The following is a 25,920-nucleotide window of genomic DNA, read 5'->3' on the forward strand; positions in this document are numbered from 1 at the left end:
GAAGCTGTCAGCTTTTCTGACCTCCCCCTACCACCATCTTAAGGGGTGCCACCTCTCACTGCCCCCCCCCCCCCCCCCCCCCGTGGCAAAGTTGACAGCGTCTCTGACACCACCACAACCTAAAGAGTGTGACTTTCACTGTCTGCCCCCCACCCCCCCCCCCCACTTCAGTGATCCAATGCAGTGCACCCAGCAGAAGCCACACCCTTCACCAGTCCATCCGCCGGCTAATCTTGTCAGATCTGACAATAATGACAGAAACACCTGATCTGCTGCATGCTAGTTCAGGGGCTATGGCTAAAAGTATTAGAGGCAGAGGATCCTATAATAGGATCGTGTGTGTGTGTGTGTGTGTGTGTGTGTGTGTGTGTGTGTGTGTGTGTGTGTGTGTGTGTGTGTGTGTGTGTGTGTGTGTGTGTGTGTGTGTGTGTGTGTGTGTGTGTATATACAGGCCCTAGGTCTGTCACCGCCACAGTATTACATACAGCGCACACACACACTCCCATCCTCCCCGCCCCCTTGCCCGTCTTGCGTCCTGTCCCAATGGCTGTCAGTGCTGGACATGAGCAGTAGTGCAAAAGCACTGACACAGGGACGCATGGAAATCACATACATACATATATATATCTATATCTATCTGTACTTGTGTCACTGGTTGTCCTGATTGTACAGTATGCTAAAGGGCTCATGTATCCATGCTTCCCATCATTGCAGGTGTTTGTACATTGTACAGCGATACAGGAGAGGTTGGGACTATATAAATAATATAATAAATATCCCTCAGTTCAGGTGTGCTTCAACATACATAACATGTACTTTTGGCAACAGAGAGCTTTGTAGAAAAGAGTCCACTTTACCCGGCTAAGGCGTAGGTCTTCCCAGCAGAGTCTGGGTCATTGATGATATTAATCAGGGCTCTAGCCACATCTACCACCTAAAGGGGGCAAACACAATTATTATAGGTTTATATAGCACAAACATATTCTGTGGCGCTGTTAAGAGTAATAAACATGGAATTCACAACAATACAGATTATGAGGAACATGGAATATAGATGTTGGTACAAAAAATACAGAATTGGTAGACAATGGCCTCAACTCACTAAAGGCAGTTCCGTTAAATAATTTAGGTTGGAAAAACACCGCATTCGGTATCTTACGCTTTTTTCCCCCCCAAATTCACTAATATTTCCCATGTGCGGTAGAAGTCATTTACTGAAAAAAACAGGTTATAAATACTTCACCCCAAAGCGGTTTTTACCCTAACGGACAAGTGCGATTTTCACCTTTCAGTGCTCATCCCTTTCATTTGCCAATAGCTTAAAGAGACACTGAAGCGAAATAAAATTATGATATAATGATTTGTATACAGTATGTAGTACCTTTAGCTTCCGATATGGTTTGCATAGCTTCCAATATGGTTTAATAAAGGTTAGCACTTGTCTAGGATGCAGGGCATGCATTTTCCAGTCTGACAGGGGCGATGTATGCCTGTGCGATTAACCATTCAATTGCAACATGTGTTTAGGGACGCGCAGCCTTTCCCCCCACTTTTTTTTTTTACTTTGTAACTATGTAACTGTCAGGTTAGCTGCTCCCAGACCCTCCTCCTGAGTTTCCTGTTTGCATAACAAGTAGTGGCAGATTTGCATATGATTTGCATCTGAATTGAATGCAAAGTTTTCAGAAAATCTATTTAGGTGCTTCACACTGAGCTGGTGGTCATTTCAGATGCAGCCTTAGTGGTATGCGCTGGCATTCTCCTCGCTGTTCAACAAAATGTAAGTTACACATTTTTTTTTGCTTAGCTGCTCCCAAGGTTTTAAATTTAGGTTAGGTCACTTGCCTGGAGGTCTGCCTCACTGTGGCGCAAGTGTCTAGTATAATATACTTTGCATGCAAACCATATTGGAAGCTAAAGTTCCTGCTAGTTTAATAAATGTTAGCACTTGTCTAGGATGCAGGGCATGCATTTTTCAGTCTGACAGAGGCGATGTATGCCCGTGCGATTATCCATTCAATTGCAACATGTGTTTAGGGACGCGCAGCCTTTCCCCCCACCTTTTTTTTTTTTTTTTTTAACTTTGTAAGTATGTAGTACAGCTAAGAAATAAAGCATTAGAAGCAGAGACATAAGTCTAATGTTGTTTCCAGTACAGGAAGAGTTAACCTCCCTGGCGTTCTATTAAAGATCGCCAGGGGGCAGCGCAGCGTTTTTTTTTTTTTTTTTAATCATGTAGCTAGCCTAGCGCTAGCTACATAATGCCCCCTCCCTTCCGCATCCCTCCCACCCCTCCGATCGCCGCCGGCGCTGTAAGCCATAAGGAAATCCCGTTCTGAAACGGGATTTCCTTTAGGGCTTCCCCTGTCGCCATGGCAACGCACGCCGTGACGTCATCGACGTCACAGGGAGACCCGATCCACCCCTCAGCGCTGCCTGGCACTGATTGGCCAGGCAGCGCACGGGGTCTCGCCTGGGGGGGGCCTGCATCGCGGCGGGCGGATCGGCGGCGATCAGGTGAGACACGCAGCAAGCAAAGTGCTTGCTGTGTGTTTTAAAAAAAAAAAAATTATTCAAATCGGCCCAGCGGGGCCTGAGCGGCGACCTCCGGCGGTAATGGACGTATTAAGTCATCCATATCGCTAAGGAGGTTAAGAAACTCCAGTTATCTATGCAAATTGCCATTGAGCTCCAGGACTTTCAAAATGGCAGAGAGCTCAGTCTTCTGAAGGTTGTTACCGTAACTGTGTTGTTTTTTCTTTTGCAGAGAACAGTTCAGGACAAGTCAAAAGTTCACTGCCTGCTCTGTAAAAAACATTTAGAATGCTGAGTAATGTGTAAACTGCAAATATTAGAGAATGATGCAATGTTATAAAAAAAAAAAAAAGCTGTATTTTTGAAAATAAAAATATGAGAATATTCTTTTTGCTACAAATGTTCTAGTAATTGTCCCTACTACACAACCAATTCATTATATCATTATTTTTCGCTTCAGTGTCTGTTTAAAGGGAACCAGAGATGAATGATTCACACAAAATAAACATATCAGTTGATAGCTTGTAAAGAATAAATGCTCTACCTGATAATTTCGCCGCTCTGGTGTGCCTTTTTTGTGTTTTGTATCCATTATTGCTCCAGGAAAAATCCAATATGGCTGCCGACTCATATTCCTTCTGCTTCCAGGTTCTAAGCTGTTCTGGATGTGCTGTCTAGCCTCTATGAGACTATAGACAAGCAGGGCTGCTGCAGCCTTTCATCTATCTGTGTGCTTTCAACTTTATTATTCTGGCATGCTGTGTGGCTGCCTGTAGGAAGTCTCTCATAGAAATTAAACTGCATACAGTAGATGACTGACTGCACAGTGCACACAGATACACGTGTCTGTTTCAGAGCTTCTTTCTCAGCAGAGCAGCCCCTCCCATGTCATCACAGCTCTCAGTATGCAAAGCAGGAAAGCTGAGCCAGGAGGGGGCAGCCTTGGGCTTATAAAGACCCCACAGAAGACTGACTCAGCTGTAATGATTCCAGGTCAAACCTAGAGTGAATGCTCAGTCGGGGATTCTTATCACAGCTGATAACAGACCGATTAGTCAGACACCAATAAAACTAAAAGCATGGCAGGTGTTTACGGTCATGTTCCCACTGATAAATGTAATGAAATACATGAGGGTGCTTCGTCTCTGGTTCTCTTTAATCACTACTAATCACAATGAAATGATCTAGATCTTGTTTTTTTCACCACCAATTAGGCTTTTTGGGGTTGATATACGTTTTCAGCAATTACTTTATTTTCTATGCATTTTGAAAGGGGAAAAACAAGGAAAAAAATGAAAAAATACACTATTTCTCCAATTTCATCCCCTATAGTTTTAATATAAACACTGCTACTGTGCATAAATCCCACACATTTTATCTGCCTATTTGTTCTGGTTATCACAAGATTTTAATTATGTCCCTAGTACAAAGTATAGTGACAATATAGTATTTGGAAATAAAGGTGTATTTTTTTCCCACTAATCTCACGTGTACGGGTACGCGGGAGCGCGCACATGCACAGTGGCAGCAGTGCTGTTTGACTTATAAAAACGTCCTGGAGCCATTAAGAGGCTCTAGCAGGACGTTTTTATAAGTCTGCTTGTCATTCAGTGGTTAATGCACTAAGCCCTGCTTGGTAAGTCTCACTTACCAGCTGGTCAGGCAGAAAGCTGTTATGTGTTGCGCATGAGTCAGACTATTCTATCCAGTGCATCCTCAGCATCCCTTTAGATGTGCTGCAGCCACCAGATCTAGCTCTTCTGTATAAGAGTATACAGATATTCACATCGAAAGGGATTCAGAAAAGCCTTGTAAAAAGTCTCCATCTCCTGCACTGCCAGACTGAAGTCCCACCCTCCAGGGTATTGGAACAAATCAGGTGAGAGGCCTGTGTGGCTCTCCTTATTGGCTGTCTGGCTCTCCCTATTGGTTGTCTGCTACATCCGTCAATGTTACAGAGACAAACATAACATGATGAGTAAAATGTATAACGAGTTCCAAGAAACAAATGGCTGAGAGAGCCCTGCCCTTGCAAGCTTAAAATCTAAAGGAATTGGAGGTGAGGTAGTATACAATAAGCATACCCCGAGGCGGAGTGTTTTTAGGTTATCTAGTAAGGAGCACAATTTGGTTGAAGGGGGAGTGGCTTAGTTACACAATTCATCAAATGAATAAAGAGATCTCCTGGCCCTGTTCCACTACAGTGGCTAACTGCACGTTTTGCTCTTTCACAGGTTGTGGCGATAAATCACCACCCTACGCCTTTTAGTTTTCGCTATTTTCGCGATCGAAATTGCCGCGGCTGCAATTTCGATCGCGAAAAAAGAGAAAACTAAAAGGCGTAGGGCGACGATTTAGGTGTTGTCAGAAAGAGGAGAAAGAGAGCTTTAAAATGATATCCATCTTTCCATAGTTATATTGTATTACACAGGACGACTTTTTCTCAAAGTCAGCAGCTCCATTCAGCAGAACGGAGCTGCTGACTATAGGAAAAAGTCGCCCTGTGTAATACAATGTAACTATGGAAAGATGGATATCATTTTAAAGCTCTCTTTCTGACGACCCCTAAATCGTCGCCCTACGCCTTTTAGTTTTCTCTATTTTCGCGATCGAAATCGCGGCCGCAGCAATTTCGATCGTGAAAATAGCGAAAACTAAAAGGCGTAGGGTGGCGGTTTATATATCATTGGAAAGAGGAGAAAGAGAGCTTTAAAATGATATGCATCTTTCCATAGTTTCTGCACTGCTCGGAGTCCCTTTAAAAGCACACCTGAAGCGAGAGGGATAAGGAGGCCGACATATTTCCTTTTGAACAATACCAGTTGCCTGGCTGGCCTGCTGATCCTCTGTCTCTAATACGTTTAGCCACAGCCCCTGAACAGTCCCTGAAGAATCATGCACATCAGATGTTTCTAACTGAAGTCCGACTGGATTAGCTTTGGGTGTGTGATTCAGACACTACTGATCACGGAAAAATCATCAGGATACCAGGCAAAAGGAAATTAATATGGCAGCCTCCATATACCTCTCACTTTAGGTGTCCTTTGAAGCGGTATAAAACCCTTTGCTTTTGTGCAGAAGTATTATTATTCATTTAGAAATTACAAGTTCCCAAAGTACACATTTTTTTCTCTGAGAGCTGCCTTTGCATTTTATTCATAACTGTTTTTTTTCCATCTTGAAATATAAGCAGAAATGCTTTCTGACTGTCTGTCTGTGTTCAGGAGAGTGTGCAGGGTCAGAGAAGTGTTTGTTTACATTCCTCACTTGATACAATTAAACACAAGATAACATTATCTCCAGTTCGGATGATACATCCAGCTTTTCCAGCATTGAGCTTTTCTGTCCCGTGTTTAACCTGCTGGGTGTTCTGATTCCCACGGCCGCAAGGTTTTTTTTTCACCCGATTTTTTTTTTTTATCATGTAGCTAGCCTAGTGCTAGCTACATGATTCTCCCCTTCCTGCTCCCTCCCTCCCACCCTTCCGATCGCCATCGTTCTGAACGGGATTTCCTTTAGAGCTTCCCCCGTTGCCAACGTCATCGACGTCGTGACGTCACAGGCACTCCCGATCCACCCCAAAGCGCAGCCTGGCGGCTATTGTCCAGGCTGCGCACGGGGTCTGCGGGGGGGGGGGGGGCCTCTTTCGCGTTGGGTAGCGGCGGATCGGCGGCGATCGGAGCAAACACGCAGCTAGCAAAGTGCTAGCTGCGTGTTTGAACATTTTTTTTTAATCAAAATCGGATCACCAGGGCCTGAGCGGTGCCCTCTAGCGTCTCTGGACGAGCTCAGCTCGTCCAGAACGCTAGGGAAGTTAACCCTTTGAATGCTGTTCTAGTAAAAAGAAAAAAAATGTTGATAGTATATATAAATAGTATGTTTTAGAGCAAAGAAGAATTGCTGGGTTTCATTCTGCTTTAACATGAGACGCCATAAAGTCTGATAAATAATCCAGGCAACATTACCGCCGCTACTCACATAAACCGGCTGTTTTACTGTCTTCTTGCCCATGGATATCAGTGGGACGCCACCAAACCAGCGCATGTCTGTGGGAAACGAGGCACAAGGTACACATCAGATAACGCAGAGAAAAAGGTCTCACAGCTAAGGCTATTTACACAGCATTTTAGTGATCAATTATTTTCATGAAAACAAAGATTGTTGTAAAAATATGACCTGTACCTGGATCATGAAGTACCGTAGATCCTTTGCCATAAGTCGAGAAATAGTATAGGGGTCAATTTAACCACCTCACCCCACAGGCCATTTTACCCTTACCCGCTAAAAGCCATTTTCACCAGTCTGCACTCCCTCATTCATTTGGCCATAACTTTATTGCTAGGTACACACCATACAATTTGCTGTAAGATTTTCTGTTATGCTGGGAATACAAGATAAGTTTTCCGCGTTCGATCTATTAGCCATGCGATTCCCCGCTCGATTCTCTTATTTTTTTCCCCATTCATTTCTATGAGAAATCGAGCGGAACAGAATCGAACAGAGAATTGGACATGTTGGAATTTTTAGATCGAACGCGGAAAACGTATCGTGTATTCCCAGCATTAAGCTGGCCATACACTAGGCCGATTCCACTGGGATCGAATCTGTCGTCACATCGTTCACGCTACACTCTAAATTTCAATCTATTTCGTCCCGAAATAGATCGATCCCTCCGTGCGGGAAATTACCGTCGATCGCCCGTGGGTAGGGAGCGCGTTGCTAGCGGCGTTCAAGTGCCCGACGCAATACAGTTGCAATACATCACCTGCTCCGCTGGCGTGACTCCCCAGATCTCCGCTGTCTTCTCCGCTCTGGTCTGGTCTCCGGGTCCGGCATGCTTCACTTCTTCCTGTCCCAGCAGGAAGTTTAAACAGTAGAGGAAGAAGTGAAGCATTCCGGACCCGGAGACCAGACCAGAGCGGAGAAGACAGCAGAGACCTGGGAGTTGCGCTGGCGGAGCAAATAATGTATGCGGGCGGGAGGGGTTAGCGGCGGCAGCACCACCACCACCACCGATTGTGAACGGTTTCATGCTGAAATCGCTTCACAATCTGTTTGCAGTAAAGGCAGCCATACGATCCCTCTCTGATCAGATTCGATCAGAGAGGGATCTATCTGTTGGTCGAATCTGATGGAAAATCGACCAGTGTATGGCTACCTTTAAGCCGCATCTACACGCGTAGATGCGGCCGCGATGTTCCTTATCAATCGAGCCGCTGATGCGGCTCGATTGATAAGATCCGACAGGACGGATCTTGCTTCCGCCGATTCCCTGCTCGCTCCCCGTGAGGGGACAATGGCAGGGAATCGAGCGGAAGATAAGCGTCGCCGGCAGGGATGAGCGGGGAATCTAATCCGGCGCACGCGCGGGGAAGCAGAAGAGGCGATCCGGCGGCTAATCGAGCCGCCGGATCGGCGTCTCATCTACACGTGTAGATGAGGCTTTAGATTTACCTGCCAGATAGATCATTTCCAACATGTTGGAAATGATCAATCTAACCATCTATCTATAGCACTGTGAGATAAACCATCCGGCACTACGCTTAGGTAGATATAGATCCAATTATCCTTAATTTATTTCATCATTACATCCAAGCCATGTACAACTCCATGATTGGTGATACACAAAACAGTTCATATAAATAGTTGTTTCATACCCTGTCCAATAGCTGCTGTGGGGCAATGTGGGAGCAGCGGTCCGCCTGACGACCGTTTCGCTCGAAAACGAGCTTCTTCCGAGGCTCCGTGCGCACGGAGCCTCGGAAGAAGCTCGTTTTCGAGCGAAACGGTCGTCAGGCGGACCGCTGCTCCCACATTGCCCCACAGCAGCTATTGGACAGGGTATGAAACAACTATTTATATGAACTGTTTTGTGTATCACCAATCATGGAGTTGTACATGGCTTGGATGTAATGATGAAATAAATTAAGGATAATTGGATCTATATCTACCTAAGCGTAGTGCCGGATGGTTTATCTCACAGTGCTATATATATTGGATGACCCTTTCAGCATCCTGAGCACACGCAAGGATAATACCCTGTTTTTCCACCCCATACCAGGAAAATTCCTCCATATTTGTCTCTTGACCGCAGTGCCAGTCCCTTTCATTTTCTTTTGTTTTTTTCTTCTTTGATGTGCAACTAACCATCTATCTGCCTAGCTAATATAAGCATTGTTCTACTCAGCAGGAGATAACCAGAAGACAATGCACCAGAGATAATGACCAGTCTCTAGCAGTACTTTACAGAAAATAATCTAATTACAGAAAATCGAATGCTGGGAATACACAAGTCGACCCGGAGGCTTGATTAGCCGCCGGATCGACTCCCGCCACGTCCCTGCAGCCACCCGGATCGATTCCCGCTCGTCCCCGCGGGTGCTTCATTATCTTCCGCTCAATTTCCGCTATTGTCCGCCTGCGGGTATCGAGCGGGGAAACGATCCGCGCGGTGATCGGACATGTCGGAAATTATCAATCGAGCCATCAGCGGCTCGATTGATGAGAGAAAATCGAACCGTGTATGCCCAGCATTACAGAAAATTGTATGGTGTGTACTAGGCATATCACTGCTTATCACACCTGAATATTTATCTTGTTTACTCCATCACAAAATAGGCTTTTTGTGGGCAATACTTGTTTTCAGTTATTAATTTCTTTTCTATGCGTTTAAAAGAGTAACTGTCAGGCTGCAAAAGCTAATTTAAACCTCTATTCTCCTGTGTTAAACAGTTTAGAAGGAAGTCAAAAAGGCAATACTGAAGTTAAAAATCTCTTACTGTGATGTGTGCTGACAGCAAGGCTCTGTATTCCCAAGCACATAAAAAGGACGAGAGGACGCATACCATACAGCAAAGCATTCTGGGGCCCTCCCCTCGGCTGCTAGTGAGAAGTAGGCTCAAGTTACAACAGCATGTCCAGCTAACAGCACTGATAAATCTCCAGGCAGAGTACACTGCAGGAGTCCGCTATTGTTCCTAGCCACATGGCTAATTAATATTCACTGCACAGTACTGTTATTCAGTACGAGCTTTTCTGTGAGTGGAATCATCAGGAAGCAGGCAGGACATGACATCACAATTGGCTTCATACGAGAAAGACAAACATGGAACCTGCCATGAGCATCATTCTCTGCAAATACTATATAAAGATTATGTGAAGTACAAACGTGGACAGTGAAAGGCATATGTAATGTAAGTACAGCCAATATTAAGCTACTGATATATGTGTTTATTTTCTCTGAGACCTTATACCTAACAGCTCCTCTTTAAAGTGAAAAACAAGGAAAAAAATACACTATTTCTTCAATTCCATTCCTTATAGTTTTATAATAAGCAATGGTGTAATTTGCCTTCTTAAAACAGAAGGAAAAACTTGCAATAATTCAGCTATAAGTGAACATTTCTGGTTACCCACAATGCACCACCACTGAATATGCACATTATCTCTTTTTGCCCCTGTAAGCCAGACTAGCATCCAGAACCGCTGGTGTATAGCAAGCCGATGGCTTTAAATATTACACAGCCACATCAACCCCACATGTAGACAGCCTATTTGGGACTTTTGGTCCTCATCAGTATATGGCAGGGATTGATATGGCTGTATGGGATAGGCTACCATAAATAAATAAAAAAAAAATATATACATTTTATTTGCCCCGGCTCAATCACAACATTTAAATTATGTTCCTAGTACAATATATTAATTGGAAATTAAGGATTTTTTTTTCTCTATTTTGTTTCTTTTTATCTGGTCAATAATTACAAGCCCTTATTTACTAAAATAACAGTAACATACCCTCATGACAAACATTAAAAAATCTGAGTCTCTAAGGCAACTGTTTTTTTTTTTTTTTTTAGCCTATACAGTTTCCTGCTGTTTAGCGGTCATCCCTCCCCCTATACAGTTCCCTGGTGTCTAGTGCCCCCCCTCCCTCAACCCATGCTGTTCCCTGTTGTCTACTGTTTAGTGCTTTGTCCCTCCCTCCTCCATATGGCTTCCCTGGTGATTTAGAGCTTCTCCTCCAATATAGCTTCCCTGGTGGTCTAAGGTGGCCCAAACACAATGCAAAGTGGGGAAACCACATGGGGGGCCAGATTTGACCCACGGGCCGGAGTTTGACATGCATGAATTAGAGCCTTACTTGCATAATGATTCAGGAAACAGTCCTCCCGGCCAAATATTTCTGAGGGTTTGACGATGACGGCTTCTGGAAAGATCTCTCTCACGGCTTCCTCTCCTAGCGCCTGTCGGCGACACAATCCGCAGCCAGTTTATAAAACTTCACCACCGAAACACAAAAAAAAAAACTTACGACTCTAGAATTAGCAAAAAGCACCTCTTCTGAGAGACTGCCTCACATTACATCTCCTTGCCTTTTATGAAGACTTATGCTCTGCAGGAGGAGGCCGTATTAAGAAGGAACAGTAATGAAAGTGATTAGAAGCTGCAGTAGTTTGAAGAGGTCACATGACACGACTTCCACCTATGGGAACCTCTCGTGCTCCCAGCTTAAATCAAGCTGGAGTAGCTAAAATAATTGTGAAGGTGGCTCCAAATACTGTAATGAGCGATTTGCCATAAGAGTTTCTTGTTAGGAACATTTTTTTTAATAGTTTTAAACTATAATTATAGTTTTGGGAGTTCTGAAGAACCTAGTAAACTGCTCGGAGTTCTTCCTTAAAGGACAACCGAGGTGACGTGACATGATGAGATAGACATGTGTATGTACACTGCCAAGCACACAAATAACTATGCTGTGTTCCTTTTGATGCCTGAAAAAGTTAAAAATCAGGTATGCAAGTAACAGTTTCTGTCCTGGTCGGGACTGGGTTGGACTATAGCGTAACCCTCACTGATTAGTAATTACAACCATAAAACACTTTTCTGTCAGTAAATGGCTTCTGTGAGCAGGAAAAAATAAAAAAGGCTCAATAAGTCATAGATTTGATGTTTACATCTCACCCACGTGGTGCGCTATCGTCACGGCCTCTGGGGGCGGTCTGTTGGCCGTTCCTGAGCTGGCGCAGTCTCCCATCTGGTCCGCCTTGCGTGGCAGGCTTGACCAGTGTGATGTCACCTGAGACTGGCGGCTGATTGGTCGGCGGCTCTACACCGCGGGTTATACTGCGTGCGCCTCCTCCACTCCAGCGTGGTGCGTGCCGGGTAGTCCACGTCAGCCCACATTTGAATATTATGAGCATAGTTCCCCATCAGGTCCTCTCTGAGCTAGCGGACAGGGGATTGGTCGCCATAGGCGAATTTGAATGTGATTGGTTTACACTCCATGTATGTTTACTATATAAATGAGCATTTGTATGAGTTTTAGTCGGACACTGAAATTCACTTGAGAAAGGAGGTAACCCCTCTGAAACGTCGTGCAACATGTCTATGTGTCTTTTTAAAATAAAGAGCATAATTACAATTTGATGGTGCCGGTCTTTACACTACTACTATAGAGTTGAGCTCTGGCATACTCCTGTGAAGGCGTCATTGAGCAGAGACAGACAAACAGTAAAAACTTAAACAGATTTAAATATAAAATAAAACTGTGGGATATCTAAAAAAAAAAAAAAAAAAAAAAAAAAAAAAAAGTCATTTTTCAAGGGATGATACTATTGTTTATCTCATTAGTTTATTTTCACCTCGGATGTCCTTTAAAGCCGCCCTGAACTCAGAACTCTGCTCTAAATGATAAGCAACAGCATAACAACATTTAAAGAGACTCTATAACAACATTTTCAGCCTGATTTCTTCTATCCTATAACTTCCTATACCTGTACCACACTATACCACACTTCTAATGTGGTCTGGATTACTGCAGCCTTTTCTAGTTGCACTGTCTCTAATATATCTAATCTTCTTTTCTTTGTCAAGCTTTGTCGACCCAGGGAGGAATACACTGCCTCTGCTGTGATAGGGAGGAGTTATGCACGCCCTCTCCATGCCCCCCTGAAGGCTCTGTGTGTGTGCTTTGTTTATCCCTCACAGACCGGTCTCTGCTCTCAAATTCAGATTGTCTGAGGGGGGAGGGAGCAGCCCATGCTGAGAAACTGAGAATCCCTGACTGGAGTGCAGAAAATTTGCTATGTAAAAAAAAAAACACTAAAAACTTGTAGTATACTGTAACATGAGATATACCAGTATACACATACATCACTTCATGGTTAGCGGCCATGTTTTTGGTTTGTAAACCCTACCTAAAACTGGCGATTAAAAGCCAGGATCACGGCGGTTTTTATTGTACAAATTGGACAGTACAGATTCTCTTTAAAGAAAAATATTTCTTTGTTACAGCCCACAGAACTGCAATAAATCTGCTTCATGGAAGCAGTTTTAAGATTAACATCCTGTGTTTACAAATGAGCTGCTCTGCCGAGGCAGCCAGCTGACACAGCTGAGAAATCAAATTACGACGTGTGATTAGACATATATGAGGGGGAATTAGACAGGCAAAACTCTCTAAATACATACAGGGTGCATTTCTCTGTTATCCTTCTGTCCTGTGCAAGAGTTCAGGTGCCCCCCTGTCTACAGCAGGGGCTCCAGCCGCGGTTACCTTAGTCCTCAGGTACTTGGAGGGGCTCTTGATGTCGGCGTTGAGGTGTGACACATGAATGAATTTTTCTACTCCAGCCTCTTTGGCCGACTTTGCGATGTTTTTAGGGATATTCACAAATACATCCTCAAAACTGTAATTCCTAAAGGGCAAAAAGATAGAAAACAACCAAAAATAAGAACCATTTCCCACCTGAATTAGTATTATTTCTTTAAAAAAAATCTAAAAGTAAACCTATCACGTATTTATTTATTGTATTTATAAAGCGGCAACATATTACGCAGCGCTGGACATTAGTTAAGGTTACAGACGATATTTAGGGGTGACATACAGCAATAAGACAATACAGGAATACAAGAAAGACCAGATCACACAGCACAGTATGAGTACAAGGTAATGCTTAGTCAGTCACTGGATGGGAGCATGGAGATTAGGCAAGTTAGGTTCACTCAGATGCCTAGGATGGGTGTACGGTAATGGAGGTTCATGATCCGTTAGGACACAAAAGGAGGAGGATCCTGCCCAAAGGCTTACAATCTAGAGGGAGAGGTAGGGACACGAGAGGTAGGGGACCAGAGTTCAGTTGCAGGTTTAGAGCACTAATGAAGGGTGGTAGGCAAGAGTGTAAAGGTGAGTTTTAAGGGCCTTCTTGAAGATGTTGAAGGAGGGGGCTGTCCGAATGGGTGGAGGTAGGGAGTTCCATAGTGTTGGAGCAGCTCTTGAGAAGTCCTGGAGGCGTGCATGGGACTGGGTGATGCAGGGGGCAGTTAAGCGAAGTTCATTGGACTGAGCGGCTAGGTGTGTACCTCTGATTAAAATCGGAAATGTAGGTTGGACTTCCCCAAAGAGCTTAAAGTAGACTAAAGTGATACAGCAGACTCTGGTTTGCTCACTGAAATACCAAAGTCAAAACACTTTAGCGTTGCCTAGATACAGAGACTTCCTGAATATGCAAATATTCACTCTTCAGGAAGCTCATATCAGATGCGATAAGATGTATCTTTTTCACAGCCCCTTCCCTACTACAAGTTATGTCTGACTCCTTCATCCAGGGCAATGATTAGATCTGACTCCTCCCACCAAGACAATGATTGCATCTGACTCCTCCTTTGAAGGCAATGGTTACATCTGACTCCTCCCTCCAGGATAAGGATTACGTTCAACCCCTCCCTCGAGAGCTATTACATCTGACTCCTCCCTTCTGGACAATGATTATATCTGACTCTTACCTCCAGGCAGCTGTGACATGTCAATGAGCAAAAAAGTGTGTTCCTTGCGCTCAAACTCTGGGCCACCAGACCAGTCAAATCCAATATGTCAATTGTCCAGACCAGGTGACTACACAATGTGCTGCTCCAAATCAGGGTATGTGTGCAGAGAAATCTAAGCGAGGAAGGAGCGCTCTAAGTGCACACTTAGAGCGCTCCTTCCTCTCTTAGATTTCTCTGTGACATGTCAATAACTGTCATTGCTATAGGCTTCCATCTCCTCGATCTGAACAGCAGGATAATGCAATCTAAGCAGCAGAAGCAGCCACAGCCATAGAGCCTGAAACGGCCTCAACCCAGCAGCTTCTCGGCAGGACAGCACATTTTATTAAAGTGGATCCGAGATAAACTTTTACTCATTGCATAATTGTGTTCCTTTCATAGTGTATAGGGTATTCCTCAAGCCCAATAATTTTTTGTTGTTTTAATACTCTAATTACGTATAAACTAAACAAGTCTCGCCCACAGCTTCTCCAGAGTGCCTTGGCACTCTAAGCCTCAGTGGAGGCTGTGAGCTCAGTCTGGGCAGGAGGAGGAGGTCACTAGCCAGAGATTTCAGAGGCAGAGGGGAGGAGGAGAGGGGAGTGAAGTTTTCACAGGCTGAGGGCTGGAGATACAGATCAGCTTTGCCTGTGTGTAATGTGACAAACAAAACATGGCCGCTCTCATTGTATCACAGGAATAAATAATCAAAAACTGTTGAAGCTGTTTGCAGCTAGATTTGCTGTGTAAACGATCTAAAAAACTTTAGATAAGATGTATAGACAAGTTACTTGTTATGGTTAGTTTTTCATCTCGGATCCGCTTTAAGATAGCATTTTTAGCTGCAGGAGGCTTCTTTAAAGGGAACCTTACCTCGGCGGGATATGGATGTTTCCTTTTAAACAATACAAGTATACAAGTTGCTTGTCAGTCCTGCTGATCCCTTTGGCTGCAGTAGTGGCTGAATCACACACCTGAAACAAGCATGCAGCTAATCCAGTCTGACATCAGTCAGAGCACCTGATCTGCATGATTGTTGAGGGGCTGTGGCTAAAAGTATTATAGACACAGGATGAGCAGCAGAGTCAGGCAACTGGTATTATTGTAAAAGGAAGGAGTTTTGAATCAGGAGGATACCATTTATTGGCTAACTTAGAGATGAGTAAACCGAGAGCTTTCGGCTTATAAAAAGCCTTCGTCAGACTGGTTCCCCTCCGACGAAGGCTTTTTATAAGCCGAAAGCTCACGGTTTACTTATCTCTAAGTTAGCCAGTAAATGGTATCATCCTGATTCAAAACTTCTATCTTTTACTGATGGCTAACACACTCTACTGCTTCCATTGTAAAAGGAAAAATCCATATCCTTCTCAGTTTAGGTTCCCTTTAACACAAGGAATGGTAACACTTGAACTCTCGCACTGTTAGACGGTGATTATAGATCTGGATCCTATAACTCTGAGAATCTCAATCTTACATCAGCTACAGATATGGATAAATGGAGTTACCTGGTTTCCCACTCCCTCCCCACAAGATTGATCACCACATTAGAGTACTGCAGGGCTTGCTGCGTGGATGCTTGGTCTCTCGGGTTCCACTCCTGAAAAAAAGAAAACCGTGGAGCATTACAAAAACACAACCTGGAAGATCCACTCAATATCCAGACCTGCGTCTCCCACCATGAAAAGTGTCATTCCCCCCTCCGGTCGCTGCCCCGTGCTAAGGAGCCCACAGGGTTAGGACCAACCACCACGAGAGTCATTCCATAACAAACGTTATCATTACAAACAACAGATGTTATCTACATATATGAAATCGTGTGTGTGTGTGCGCGTGCGTGCGTGCGTGCGTGCGTGCGTGCAGCGATCACTCGAAAACTGCTTGACCGATTTGAATGAAACTTGGTATACAGATGCCTTACTACCTGGGATGATATGTTCTGGGGGTCTCGCGGCCCCCCTGCACGTGTGGGCGGAGCTACAAACAGCAAATCAGATTTCACCCAATCATGTCAATGTAAAAAAAAATGTTAAAGGCTGCCATTTTCACAGTAATCAAGCCAGAGTCCCCACACTTTGGCACAGTTGGTCACTTGGTGACCGAGGTTGCAAATCCAGGAAAAGTGGGCAGAGCATAATGCAGCCAATCAAATTTCAGCCATTCATTTTAAAATGGGAAAATGTAAACTGCAGCCATTCTTAGACTGTTAATTGCAGGGTTTTCAAACTTGCCACACTTGGTCACTGGGTGAATGAGATTAATATTCAGAAATGTGGGTGGAGCCTACAACAGCCAATCAAAACTCAACTATTGATTTTCAAGGGGAATATTTACATTGCTACCATTCTTACTCTGTTAATGGCAGAGGCCTCAAACCTGATACAGTCTGTCATTGGGTGACTGGGGTCCAAATTCACTAAAGGGGATAGAGCCACAAACAGCCAGATTTGTTAGATTGATTTCAACCATTCTGTTATTGGCAAGGTTCTCAAACTTGACACCGTTGGCCACTGGGTGACTGGGATTAATATTCAGGAAAGTGGGTGGAGCCTACAGCAGCCAATCAAAATTCACCTTTTGATTTTCAAGAGGAATATTTACATTGCTGCCATTCATACACTCTTAATGCCAGAGGTCTCAAATCTGGTACAGTCAGTCACTGGGTGACTGGGGTTTAAATTCTGAAAAGTGAGCGGGCCAAAAACAGCCAATCAGATTTGTTTAATTTCAATCAATGGGGAAATGCAATTTATTGATGCCAAAGACCCCACAGCTCATAAACTTGGTCATTGAGTTGCTGTATTTCATGGGTAGAAATAGTAACTTTTTTCATGGGAGAATATAAACTGCAGCTATTCTTACACTGTTAATGGCAGGGTTCTCAAACTTGACACAGTTGGTCACTGGGTGACTGAGATTAATATTCAGAAAAGTGGGTGGAGTCTACAAAAGTGAATCAAACTTTGCCTATTGCTTTTCAAGGGGAATATTTAATTGCTGCCATTATTGCACTGTTAATGGCACAGGCCTCAAAACTGGTACAGTTGGTCACTGGGTGACTGGGGTTCAAATTCAGAAAAGGGGGTGGAGCCACAAACAGCCAATCAGATTTTTTTCAGTTCAATGCAAATTATTGATGCCAAAGACCGCAAAGCACACAAACCTGGTCATTGAGTAATTGTGTTAGGGTTAGAAAAAGTGGGCAGAGTCAACACCAGCCAAATACAGTGATGTGAAAAACTATTTGCCCCCTTCCTGATTTCTTATTCTTTAGCATGTTTGTCACATTTTTGTTTCTGCTCATCAAAAACCGTTAACTATTAGTCAAAGATAACATAATTGAACACAAAATGCAGTTTTAAATGATGGTTTTTATTTAGTGAGAAAAAAAACTCAAAACCTACATGGCCCTGTGTGAAAAAGTGATTGCCCCCCTTTTTAAAAAAATAACTGTGGTTTATCATACCTGAGTTCAGTTTCTGTAGTCACCCCCCGGCCTGATTACTGCCACACTCGTTTCAATCAAGAAATCACTTAAATAGGAGCTATCTGACACAGAGACGTAGACCAAAAGCACATCAAAAGCTAGACATCATGCCAAGATCCAAAGAAATTCCGGAACAAATGAGAACAAAAGTAATTGAGATCTATCAGTCTGTTAAAGGTTATAAAGCCATTTCTAAAGCTTTGCGACTCTAGCGAACCACAGTGAGAGCCATTATCCACAAATGGCAAAAACATGGAACAGTGATGAACCTTCCCAGGAGTGGCTGGCCGACCAAAATTACCCCAAGAGCGCAGAGAAAACTCATCCGAGAGGCCACAAAAGACCCCAGGACAACATCTAAAGAACTGCAGGCCTCACTTGCCTCATTTAAGGTCAGTGTTCACGACTCCACCATAAGAAAGAGACTGGGCGAAAACGGCCTGCATGGCAGATATCCAAGGCGCAAACCACTTTTAAGCAAAACGAACATTAAGGCTCGTCACAATTTTGCTAAAAAATTTCAATGATTGCCAAGACTTTTGGGAAAATACCTTGTGGACCGACGAGACAAAAGTTGAACTTTTTGGAAGGTGCGTGTCCCGTTACATCTGGCGTAGAAGTAACACAGCATTTCAGCAAAAGAACATCATACCAACAGTAAAATATGGTGGTGGTAGTGCAATGGCCTGGGGTTGTTTTGCTGCTTCAGGGCCTGGAAGGCTTGCTGTGATAGATGGAACCATGAATTCTACTGTCTACCAAAAAATCCTGAAGGAGAATGACCGGCCATCTGTTCGTCAACTCAAGCTGAAGCGATCTTGGGTGCTGCAGCAGGACAATGACCCAAAACACACCAGCAAATCCACCTCTGAATGGCTGAAGAAAAACAAAATGAAGACTTTGGAGTGGCCTAGTCAAAGTCCTGACCTGAATCCTATTGAGATGTTGTGGCATGATCTTATAGGGGAACTGAAGAGAGAGGTATATGGAGGCTGCCATATTTATTTTCTTTTAAGCAATACCAGTTGCCTGGCAGCCCTGCTGATCCTCTGCCTCTAATACTATTAGCCATAGACCCTGAACAAGCATGCAGCAGATCAGGTGTTTCAGACTTTAAAGTCAGATCTGACAAGACTAGCTGCATGCTTGTTTCTGGTGTTATTCAGATACTACTGCAGAGAAATAGACCAGCAGGGCTGCCAGGCAACTGGTATTGATTAAAAGGAAATAAATATGGCAGCCGCCGTATACCTCTTACTTCAGTTCCCCTTTAAAAAGGCGGTTCATGCTAGAAAACCCTCAAATAAAGCTGAATTACAACAATTCTGCAAAGATGAGTGGGCCAAAATTTCTCCAGAGCGCTGTAAAAGACTCGTTGCAAGTTATCGCAAACGCTTGATTACAGTTATTGCTGCTAAGGGTGGACCAACCAGTTATTAGGTTCAGGGGGCAATTTCTTTTTCACACAGGGCCATGTAGGTTTGAGTTTTTTTTCTCACTAAATAATAAAAACCATTTAAAACTGCATTTTGTGTTCAATTATGTTATCTTTGACTAATAGTTAACGGTTTTTGATGAGCAGAAACATTTAAGTGTGACAAACATGCAAAAGAATACGAAATCAGGAAGGGGGCAAATAGTTTTTCACATCACTGTACATACCCGGGCAACACCGGGAAATCAGCTAGTATAATCATAAATCTGTAATTAATCTTATCTCAATTCCCCTGGCTTTTTTCTTCTACATTGCCGGGGAGATGGAAGCTTAAAAAAAAAAAAAAAAAAAAAAAAGGCTCATCTCTCCTCCCACATTCCTGCTCCTTGCTGATTGGCTGAGGGCAGTTCAGTGTGACATGAGGCTCAGAAAGCAAATAGAAGCTAAATCATCTCTCTCCTCTGCAGAAGCTGCTGAAATTTGATCTATGCTGTGCTCACATATGTTTACAAAGCAAACTAGATATGACAGTGCAGTTCTGCATACATCATTTCAAACAGAGGAGAGAAAAAGAGTAAGGGAGGAAATTACACCAGGATTGGCTTCAGTCAAAGGCAGTAAAGATGGAAATTGTCTGGAATAGTGTTCCTCTTTATTAACCATATAACATTAATTGAAATGAAAATGTGGAAAGTACAATACATATGTTAAGTAGAACAAGTATTTATTTACTTATACATGTGTTTTTTTTTTCCTAAGATAGTATGGCTGACGCTCTTGCTTTAAAAACAATGAAAGACCCGCTGCCTCCCCGCCGCGTTTTCTTACCATGAACTGCAGCTGCCCCAGATCGCCCATAAGCCGCAGGTACATGACATCATACTGATCACAGCGATGCGGAATGACCACCTGAGAGCCGATACGTCCTGCAATAAAGAAACCGCAGCAATCAGCAAACATAAAGTGAACCAGAGACGAAGCGCCCTCATGTATTTTACCATATATATCAGTGGGAACATTAGCGAAAACATCCACCCTGCTCTCTGTTTCAACCTTCACTGCTCAGCCTGCTTCTTATCAGCCCTGATAAAATCCTCAACTGAGCATTTAGTCTGGCTTTGCTCAGGAATCATTAAAGCTGAGTCTGTCTTCTCTGATGTCTTTTCAAGCCCAAGCCCGCCCCCTTCTGGCTCTGCTTTCCCCTTTCTGTATACTGCAGCATCACAGAGAGATGGGAGGAGCTGCTAATGTAAGGGTATATTGAAAAATAGTTTGTTTTTCTTATCTATATTTGTTAGTCATAAGAGGTTTTTAGAAATGGTGATTTCATTTTAGCACACAGCCCACTAAATAATATGCTTTTCTGATGAACTGTGTTTTGCATGGAGTTATAGTAAAAAATAAAAAAACCACAAAAAACGGCACTCCAGAGCGGCGAAAATACCAGGTATCTATATATATAATAGAGTAAGTGCCTCAACCTTCGAGCAAGAAGAAGAAGTACTTTGCATGAGAAAATGTATGCGTGCTCAATCACCAAGTTTTAGGCTTCTTTTCCACGGACTGTTGAGCTGTGTGCTCAGCAAGCAGTTACCAGGCAGCAGCAAGCAGTTACCAGGCAGCAGCAAGCAGTTACCAGGCAGCAGCAAGCAGTTACCAGGCAGCAGCAAGCAGTTACCAGGCAGCAGCAAGCAGTTACCAGGCAGCAGCAAGCAGTTACCAGGCAGCAGCAAGCAGTTACCAGGCAGCAGCAAGCAGTTACCAGGCAGCAGTGAGCAGATACCAGGCAGCAGTGAGCAGATACCAGGCAGCAGTGAGCAGATACCAGGCAGCAGTGAGCAGATACCAGGCAGCAGTGAGCAGATACCAGGCAGCAACAAGCAGTTTCCAGGCAGCAGCAAGCTGTTACCAGGCAGTAGTGAGCAGTTGTAAGAGTTTGAGAGGCATGTTACTGCCTATCAACTGTCCGTGGAAAAGAGGCCTACCCTAGCAAGTCTGGCTTTGCAAATCTGGCCTAATTGGCTATTCATGAGGCAATGCTCATGCAAATATGCATTTGCTTTTGCATGCCAAACTATGCAGGGTCAAAAAACCAATACTGCAAAGCGGTCGCCCTGCTACATGCCAGTGATGAGCGAAAATGCAAAAATTTGTTTCGATAAATTTTTACCGAATTTTCGCCTAATTTCGTTTTGACAGGCAAATTTTCCATCTAATTTTTTCACGTTAATTTTCGCCTAAGGCCAGTCATTTTCGCATTACTTGCGTATGATTGCGGACATTTTCCACATAAGGGCATTAGCGCCCGCATTCAGAGAAGTTTCTTGCGCATTATTGCGGGCAATTTTCGGTATAAACGTCCGCATAGATTGAATTTCCATGCGGATTATTGTGGACATTTTTCCGCATAAGGGCATAAGCATCCGCATACAATGAATTTTCGATGATGGACGAAAACGCAAATATTTCTGAAGATTTTCGTGAAAATTCGCCAAAAAATGAAAACGGGATTTTCGAGGCGAAAATTCGCAAGCACTATCCAGGAGCGCCACGGGGAGGATTCCCAATGCCCCCCTTTTATACAACCGGGGGGACCACAGGGTCCCAGGCTCTCTCACTGCCTGGGAACCACAGCGACACCCCGGAAGGGGAGGCGCAGGCGACCCCCCCCCCCCAAGCGTGGCCAGCGTCGGGGAGAGCCGTCCACACCCACCTCCCAATATTAAAAACAGGCACTTACCTTAACGTCCATTGCGTTCTGCTACATGCGCATTAACTTGGGGGCACCACATGAGAAAGGAGTGAAGCATGGGTCACCACGAGCTTTAGAGCTCAGGGCTGGCTCACATACAGCACTCCAGAGGGGGGGGGGGGGGGGGGGGGGGGGGGGGGGAGGACAGGTGCAGACAACTCACTCCAGGGCTCACACCACCGGAGCAAACCATCCACCACCTGCCTCCAAAGGATACAAACTGCAAAAAATGCTTTCCATGAGAAAATTAATGCACATGTAGCAGAACGCAATGGACGTTACGGTAAGTGCCTGTTTTTAATATTGGGAGGTGGGTGCAGACGGCTCTCCCTGGCGCTGGCCACGCTTGGGGGGGGGGGGGGGGGGGTCGCCTGCGGCACCTAGCCTCCCCCTCCGGGGTGCCGCTGTGGTTCCCGCGGTCCCTCCGGTTGTATAAAAAGGGGGCATTGGGAATCCTCCCTGTGGCGCTCCTGGATAGTGCTAATGTAGCATGTAGCAGTGTTCCTTGCGAATTTTCGCCTAAGTCATTTTCGCATCGAAAATCCTGTTTTCGTTTTTTGGCGAATTTTCACGAAAATCTTCAGAAATATTTGTGTTTTCGACCAGCATCGAAAATTCATTGTATGCGGATGCTTATGCCCTTATGCGGAAAAATGTCCACAATAATCCGCATGGAAATATAGACTATGAATGTATTTTGTAGGTACTGATCTTTTGCAGAAACGGATCTTTTGCAGATAATGATCTTTTGAATGTGTACAGCAACTTTGTGTGCAGCATCTTGCAAATATTTCTATCTAATGGGGAGTACAGCTCAATAGAATAGACTGTGTAGGTGTGGCTCTGATACTACATGGAAGGGGGTAAAATTGGTTTGTGATCTTTCATTTTTCCAAAGACTTTTATCTGATGTGTGTACCCACCTTTATTCTTCTTGCTTCAAGGTTGAGGCACGTACTCTATTAGATAGATAGAAGATGCGGCGTATGCTACGACGCGGGACGGCTAGTAGTATTTATTTTATTTATTTAGTAAAATCTATCGGGGATATGTTTATTTTGTGCCAAAGTGCTCATCTCTGTCTGGTTTCCTTTAACCTCCTGAGCGTTACGCCGCTCAGGAGGTTTTGCACCATTAGTCCCCAAACCCCCCCCCCCCCCCCCCCCCCACCCCAGTGCTAATTTATTATTTTAATTGTAACCATTAGATACTAGCTAGCACTAGGTTAGCTAGTATTGTCTGCCGGCACCTCCGGACATCACCCCCCCCCCCCCTAGCCTGCTGGATACATTACCTTGCCTGGATCCTGCGATAGGTGCAGCCTCACCGCGCAACTCCGGTCTTCACTGTGGGGAGGATCGTAAATGACGTCACCGACATCATCCGCAGTCCTGATCCTCCCCATAGTAAGTTTCTTTTTCCGAGTTGAAGGAGGAAGCATAGGAGTGACTTGGACCATGAAGTGGGACGCGATTGGAGTGCATCATCTAAGGCAGATGAGTTGGGTAAGTTAAACCAACCCCCCCCCCCCCCCTCGGCCGCAGGGGGCCCATTTAAATATCAGTTTGATTAGCTGCATACTCGTAGCTACTTATTATGACCACTCCTAACCAGATGTACTGACAGTCAGCTTCACCCTGTGCTCAATCAGCCGCTATCTGTTGATCTTCTGTAGATCTTCATACAAAGCGTATGCAGTCTGCAACTGGCCAATAATAGGTACTTTTTTTTGATTGGCCCAATTCTAAAAGCCTGGTACACAGCGTTAATATTTATTGGCCAGCCACTGACCAATTTTACCACCTCCACGTAGTATGAGAGTTTACCTACACAATTTGTTCGTAGTATTTAAACCCTATCCAAGATGAAAAACTAACTACAACAAGTAACTGGTCTATATATGTTATCTAAAGTTTAGATAGCAAATCTAACTGCAAACAGCTTATGATTGATTAAAAACAGTTTATGATTATTTATTCCTGTGATACAATGAGGGCAGCCATGTTCTGTTTGTCACATTGTCACTGGCTGAGAGCTGGAGATGCTATCAGCTTGCCTGTGTGTAAATTCAGTCCCCTCTCCTCCTCCCCCCTGCCTCTGAAATCTCTGGATAGTAACACCTCCGCCTCCTCCTGCCCAGACTGAGCTCCCATGAGCCCTTGCTACTATCTGAAAATGCCAAGGCACTGTGAAAAGCAGTGGGCGAGGCTGGTTTAGTTTATAGGGAATTTGAGTATTAAAACAAAAAAAAAATAAATAAATAAAAAAAAAAAGTATTTGGCTTGAGGAATGCCCTATAAACTATATGAAAGGAACACAATTATACAATGAATAAAAGTTTATTTTGGATCCACTCTAAAATCTGTTGACCCTCATATTACATGGAGATGGTAAAATTGGCCAATCAAAATTGAAGGGGTGTACCAGGCTTAAGCTGCATACAATCTACAAGAGGAACAAGAGTGTAGATATATAAAGGGGCGAAAGAGCCCCCAATGTAAAGCTCTGCGTCAGAGCTGCCAGGATCTGCGTCAGAGCTGCCAGGATCTGCGTCAGAGCTGCCAGGATCTGCGTCAAACACATTCACAGCAAAAATAAGAGCAAGATAATAATCTCAACAAGTAATTCTCTCTAAGGCAACGATACAACTAATCTGCATTCAAAGAAAGTATTGCTCAAGATAGGGACTCAGTATATGTCAATTAAAGAGACTCCGTAACAAAAATTGCATCCTGTTTTTTATCATCCTACAAGTTCCAAAAGCTATTCTAATGTGTTCTGGCCTACTGCAGCACGTTCTACTATAACCATCTCTGTAATAAATCAACGTATCTCTCTCTTGTCAGACTTGTCAGCCTGTGTCTGGAAGGCTGCCAAGTTCTTCAGTGTTGTGGTTCTGTGATGCATCTCCCCCCTCTATGCACACATTATTTAAATAAGGGCAGCTTCTCTCTTCTCTCTTATCTTTTACAAGCTGGATAAATCCTCCTCTGAGCTGGCTGGGCTTTCACATACTGAGGAATTACATACAGGCAGAGCTGTCTGCACTCTGCAGGAAGAAACAGCCTGACACTTCAGTGGAAGATAGCTGCAGGGGGAAAGAAACACACAAATGATCTCTTGAGATTCAAAAGGAAGGCTGTATACAGCCTGCTTGTGTATGGATGTATTTTCTATGTGTGGACATGCTGTACATCAACCTACTTCCTGTTTTGGTGGCCATTTTGTTTGTTTATAAACACACTTTTTAAAACTGTTTTTAACCACTTTTAATGCGGCGAGGAGCGGCGAAATTGTGACAGAGGGTAATAGGAGATGTCCCCTAACACACTGGTATGTTTACTTTTGTGCGATTTTAACAATACAGATTCTCTTTAAGCCAGCAATGACTATCAGGTAATGAATAATATAAACATTATTGAAACATTCTCCAGACAAAATAATAAAACCAGTTAAAAACTCTCCTAATTCTGATTATAATCAGAGCTCCCTCACAGATGCTTGGAATAAATATACCCAATGTGACAAAAATCTGTGAAAATACAATCATTTGAACAACAAGTACAAACTGTACAGAATAGCAGCAAACAATGTGCAAATATAGCAACATTTATAAACTATACACAGCCATAGAAAGTGTGAATCGCAAACAAACAACTCTTGTATGTATATAAACAATAGACTCCAGTCTGAATATTGTGCCCTACAACCACTGTTGAAACGCCTACATAGATGGATCATCACATAGAATTTCTGATCTATCTGATGTGTTTAAGAATTTTTTTTTACTAGGAACAGATTTCAGTATGAAATCTATTGAAAATCGATCTGATGGCATTTTTTTTTTGCCATCAGATTTCCATTAGGTCCAATGCAATTGATCGATTGAGCAATCCATTTGCGATC

General features: G+C 43.7%; 1 protein-coding gene across 1 annotated transcript in view; it reads right to left on the reverse strand.

Annotated features, from left to right (window-relative positions):
* Positions 1-25,920, reverse strand: part of NDUFA9 (NADH:ubiquinone oxidoreductase subunit A9) — a 43,588-nt gene that overhangs the window by 11,322 nt on the left and 6,346 nt on the right. Inside the window, exons 3-8 of the mRNA XM_068278134.1 lie at positions 20,091-20,188; positions 15,849-15,940; positions 13,094-13,235; positions 10,679-10,781; positions 6,514-6,581; positions 858-934 (exon numbers count right to left, since the gene is read on the reverse strand). Coding sequence (XP_068134235.1) covers positions 858-934; positions 6,514-6,581; positions 10,679-10,781; positions 13,094-13,235; positions 15,849-15,940; positions 20,091-20,188 — 580 coding nt within the window. The remainder of the gene's footprint in view (positions 1-857; positions 935-6,513; positions 6,582-10,678; positions 10,782-13,093; positions 13,236-15,848; positions 15,941-20,090; positions 20,189-25,920) is intronic.

This window comes from Hyperolius riggenbachi, chromosome 3, assembly GCF_040937935.1.
Source record: "Hyperolius riggenbachi isolate aHypRig1 chromosome 3, aHypRig1.pri, whole genome shotgun sequence".
Lineage (NCBI taxonomy): Eukaryota > Metazoa > Chordata > Amphibia > Anura > Hyperoliidae > Hyperolius > Hyperolius riggenbachi.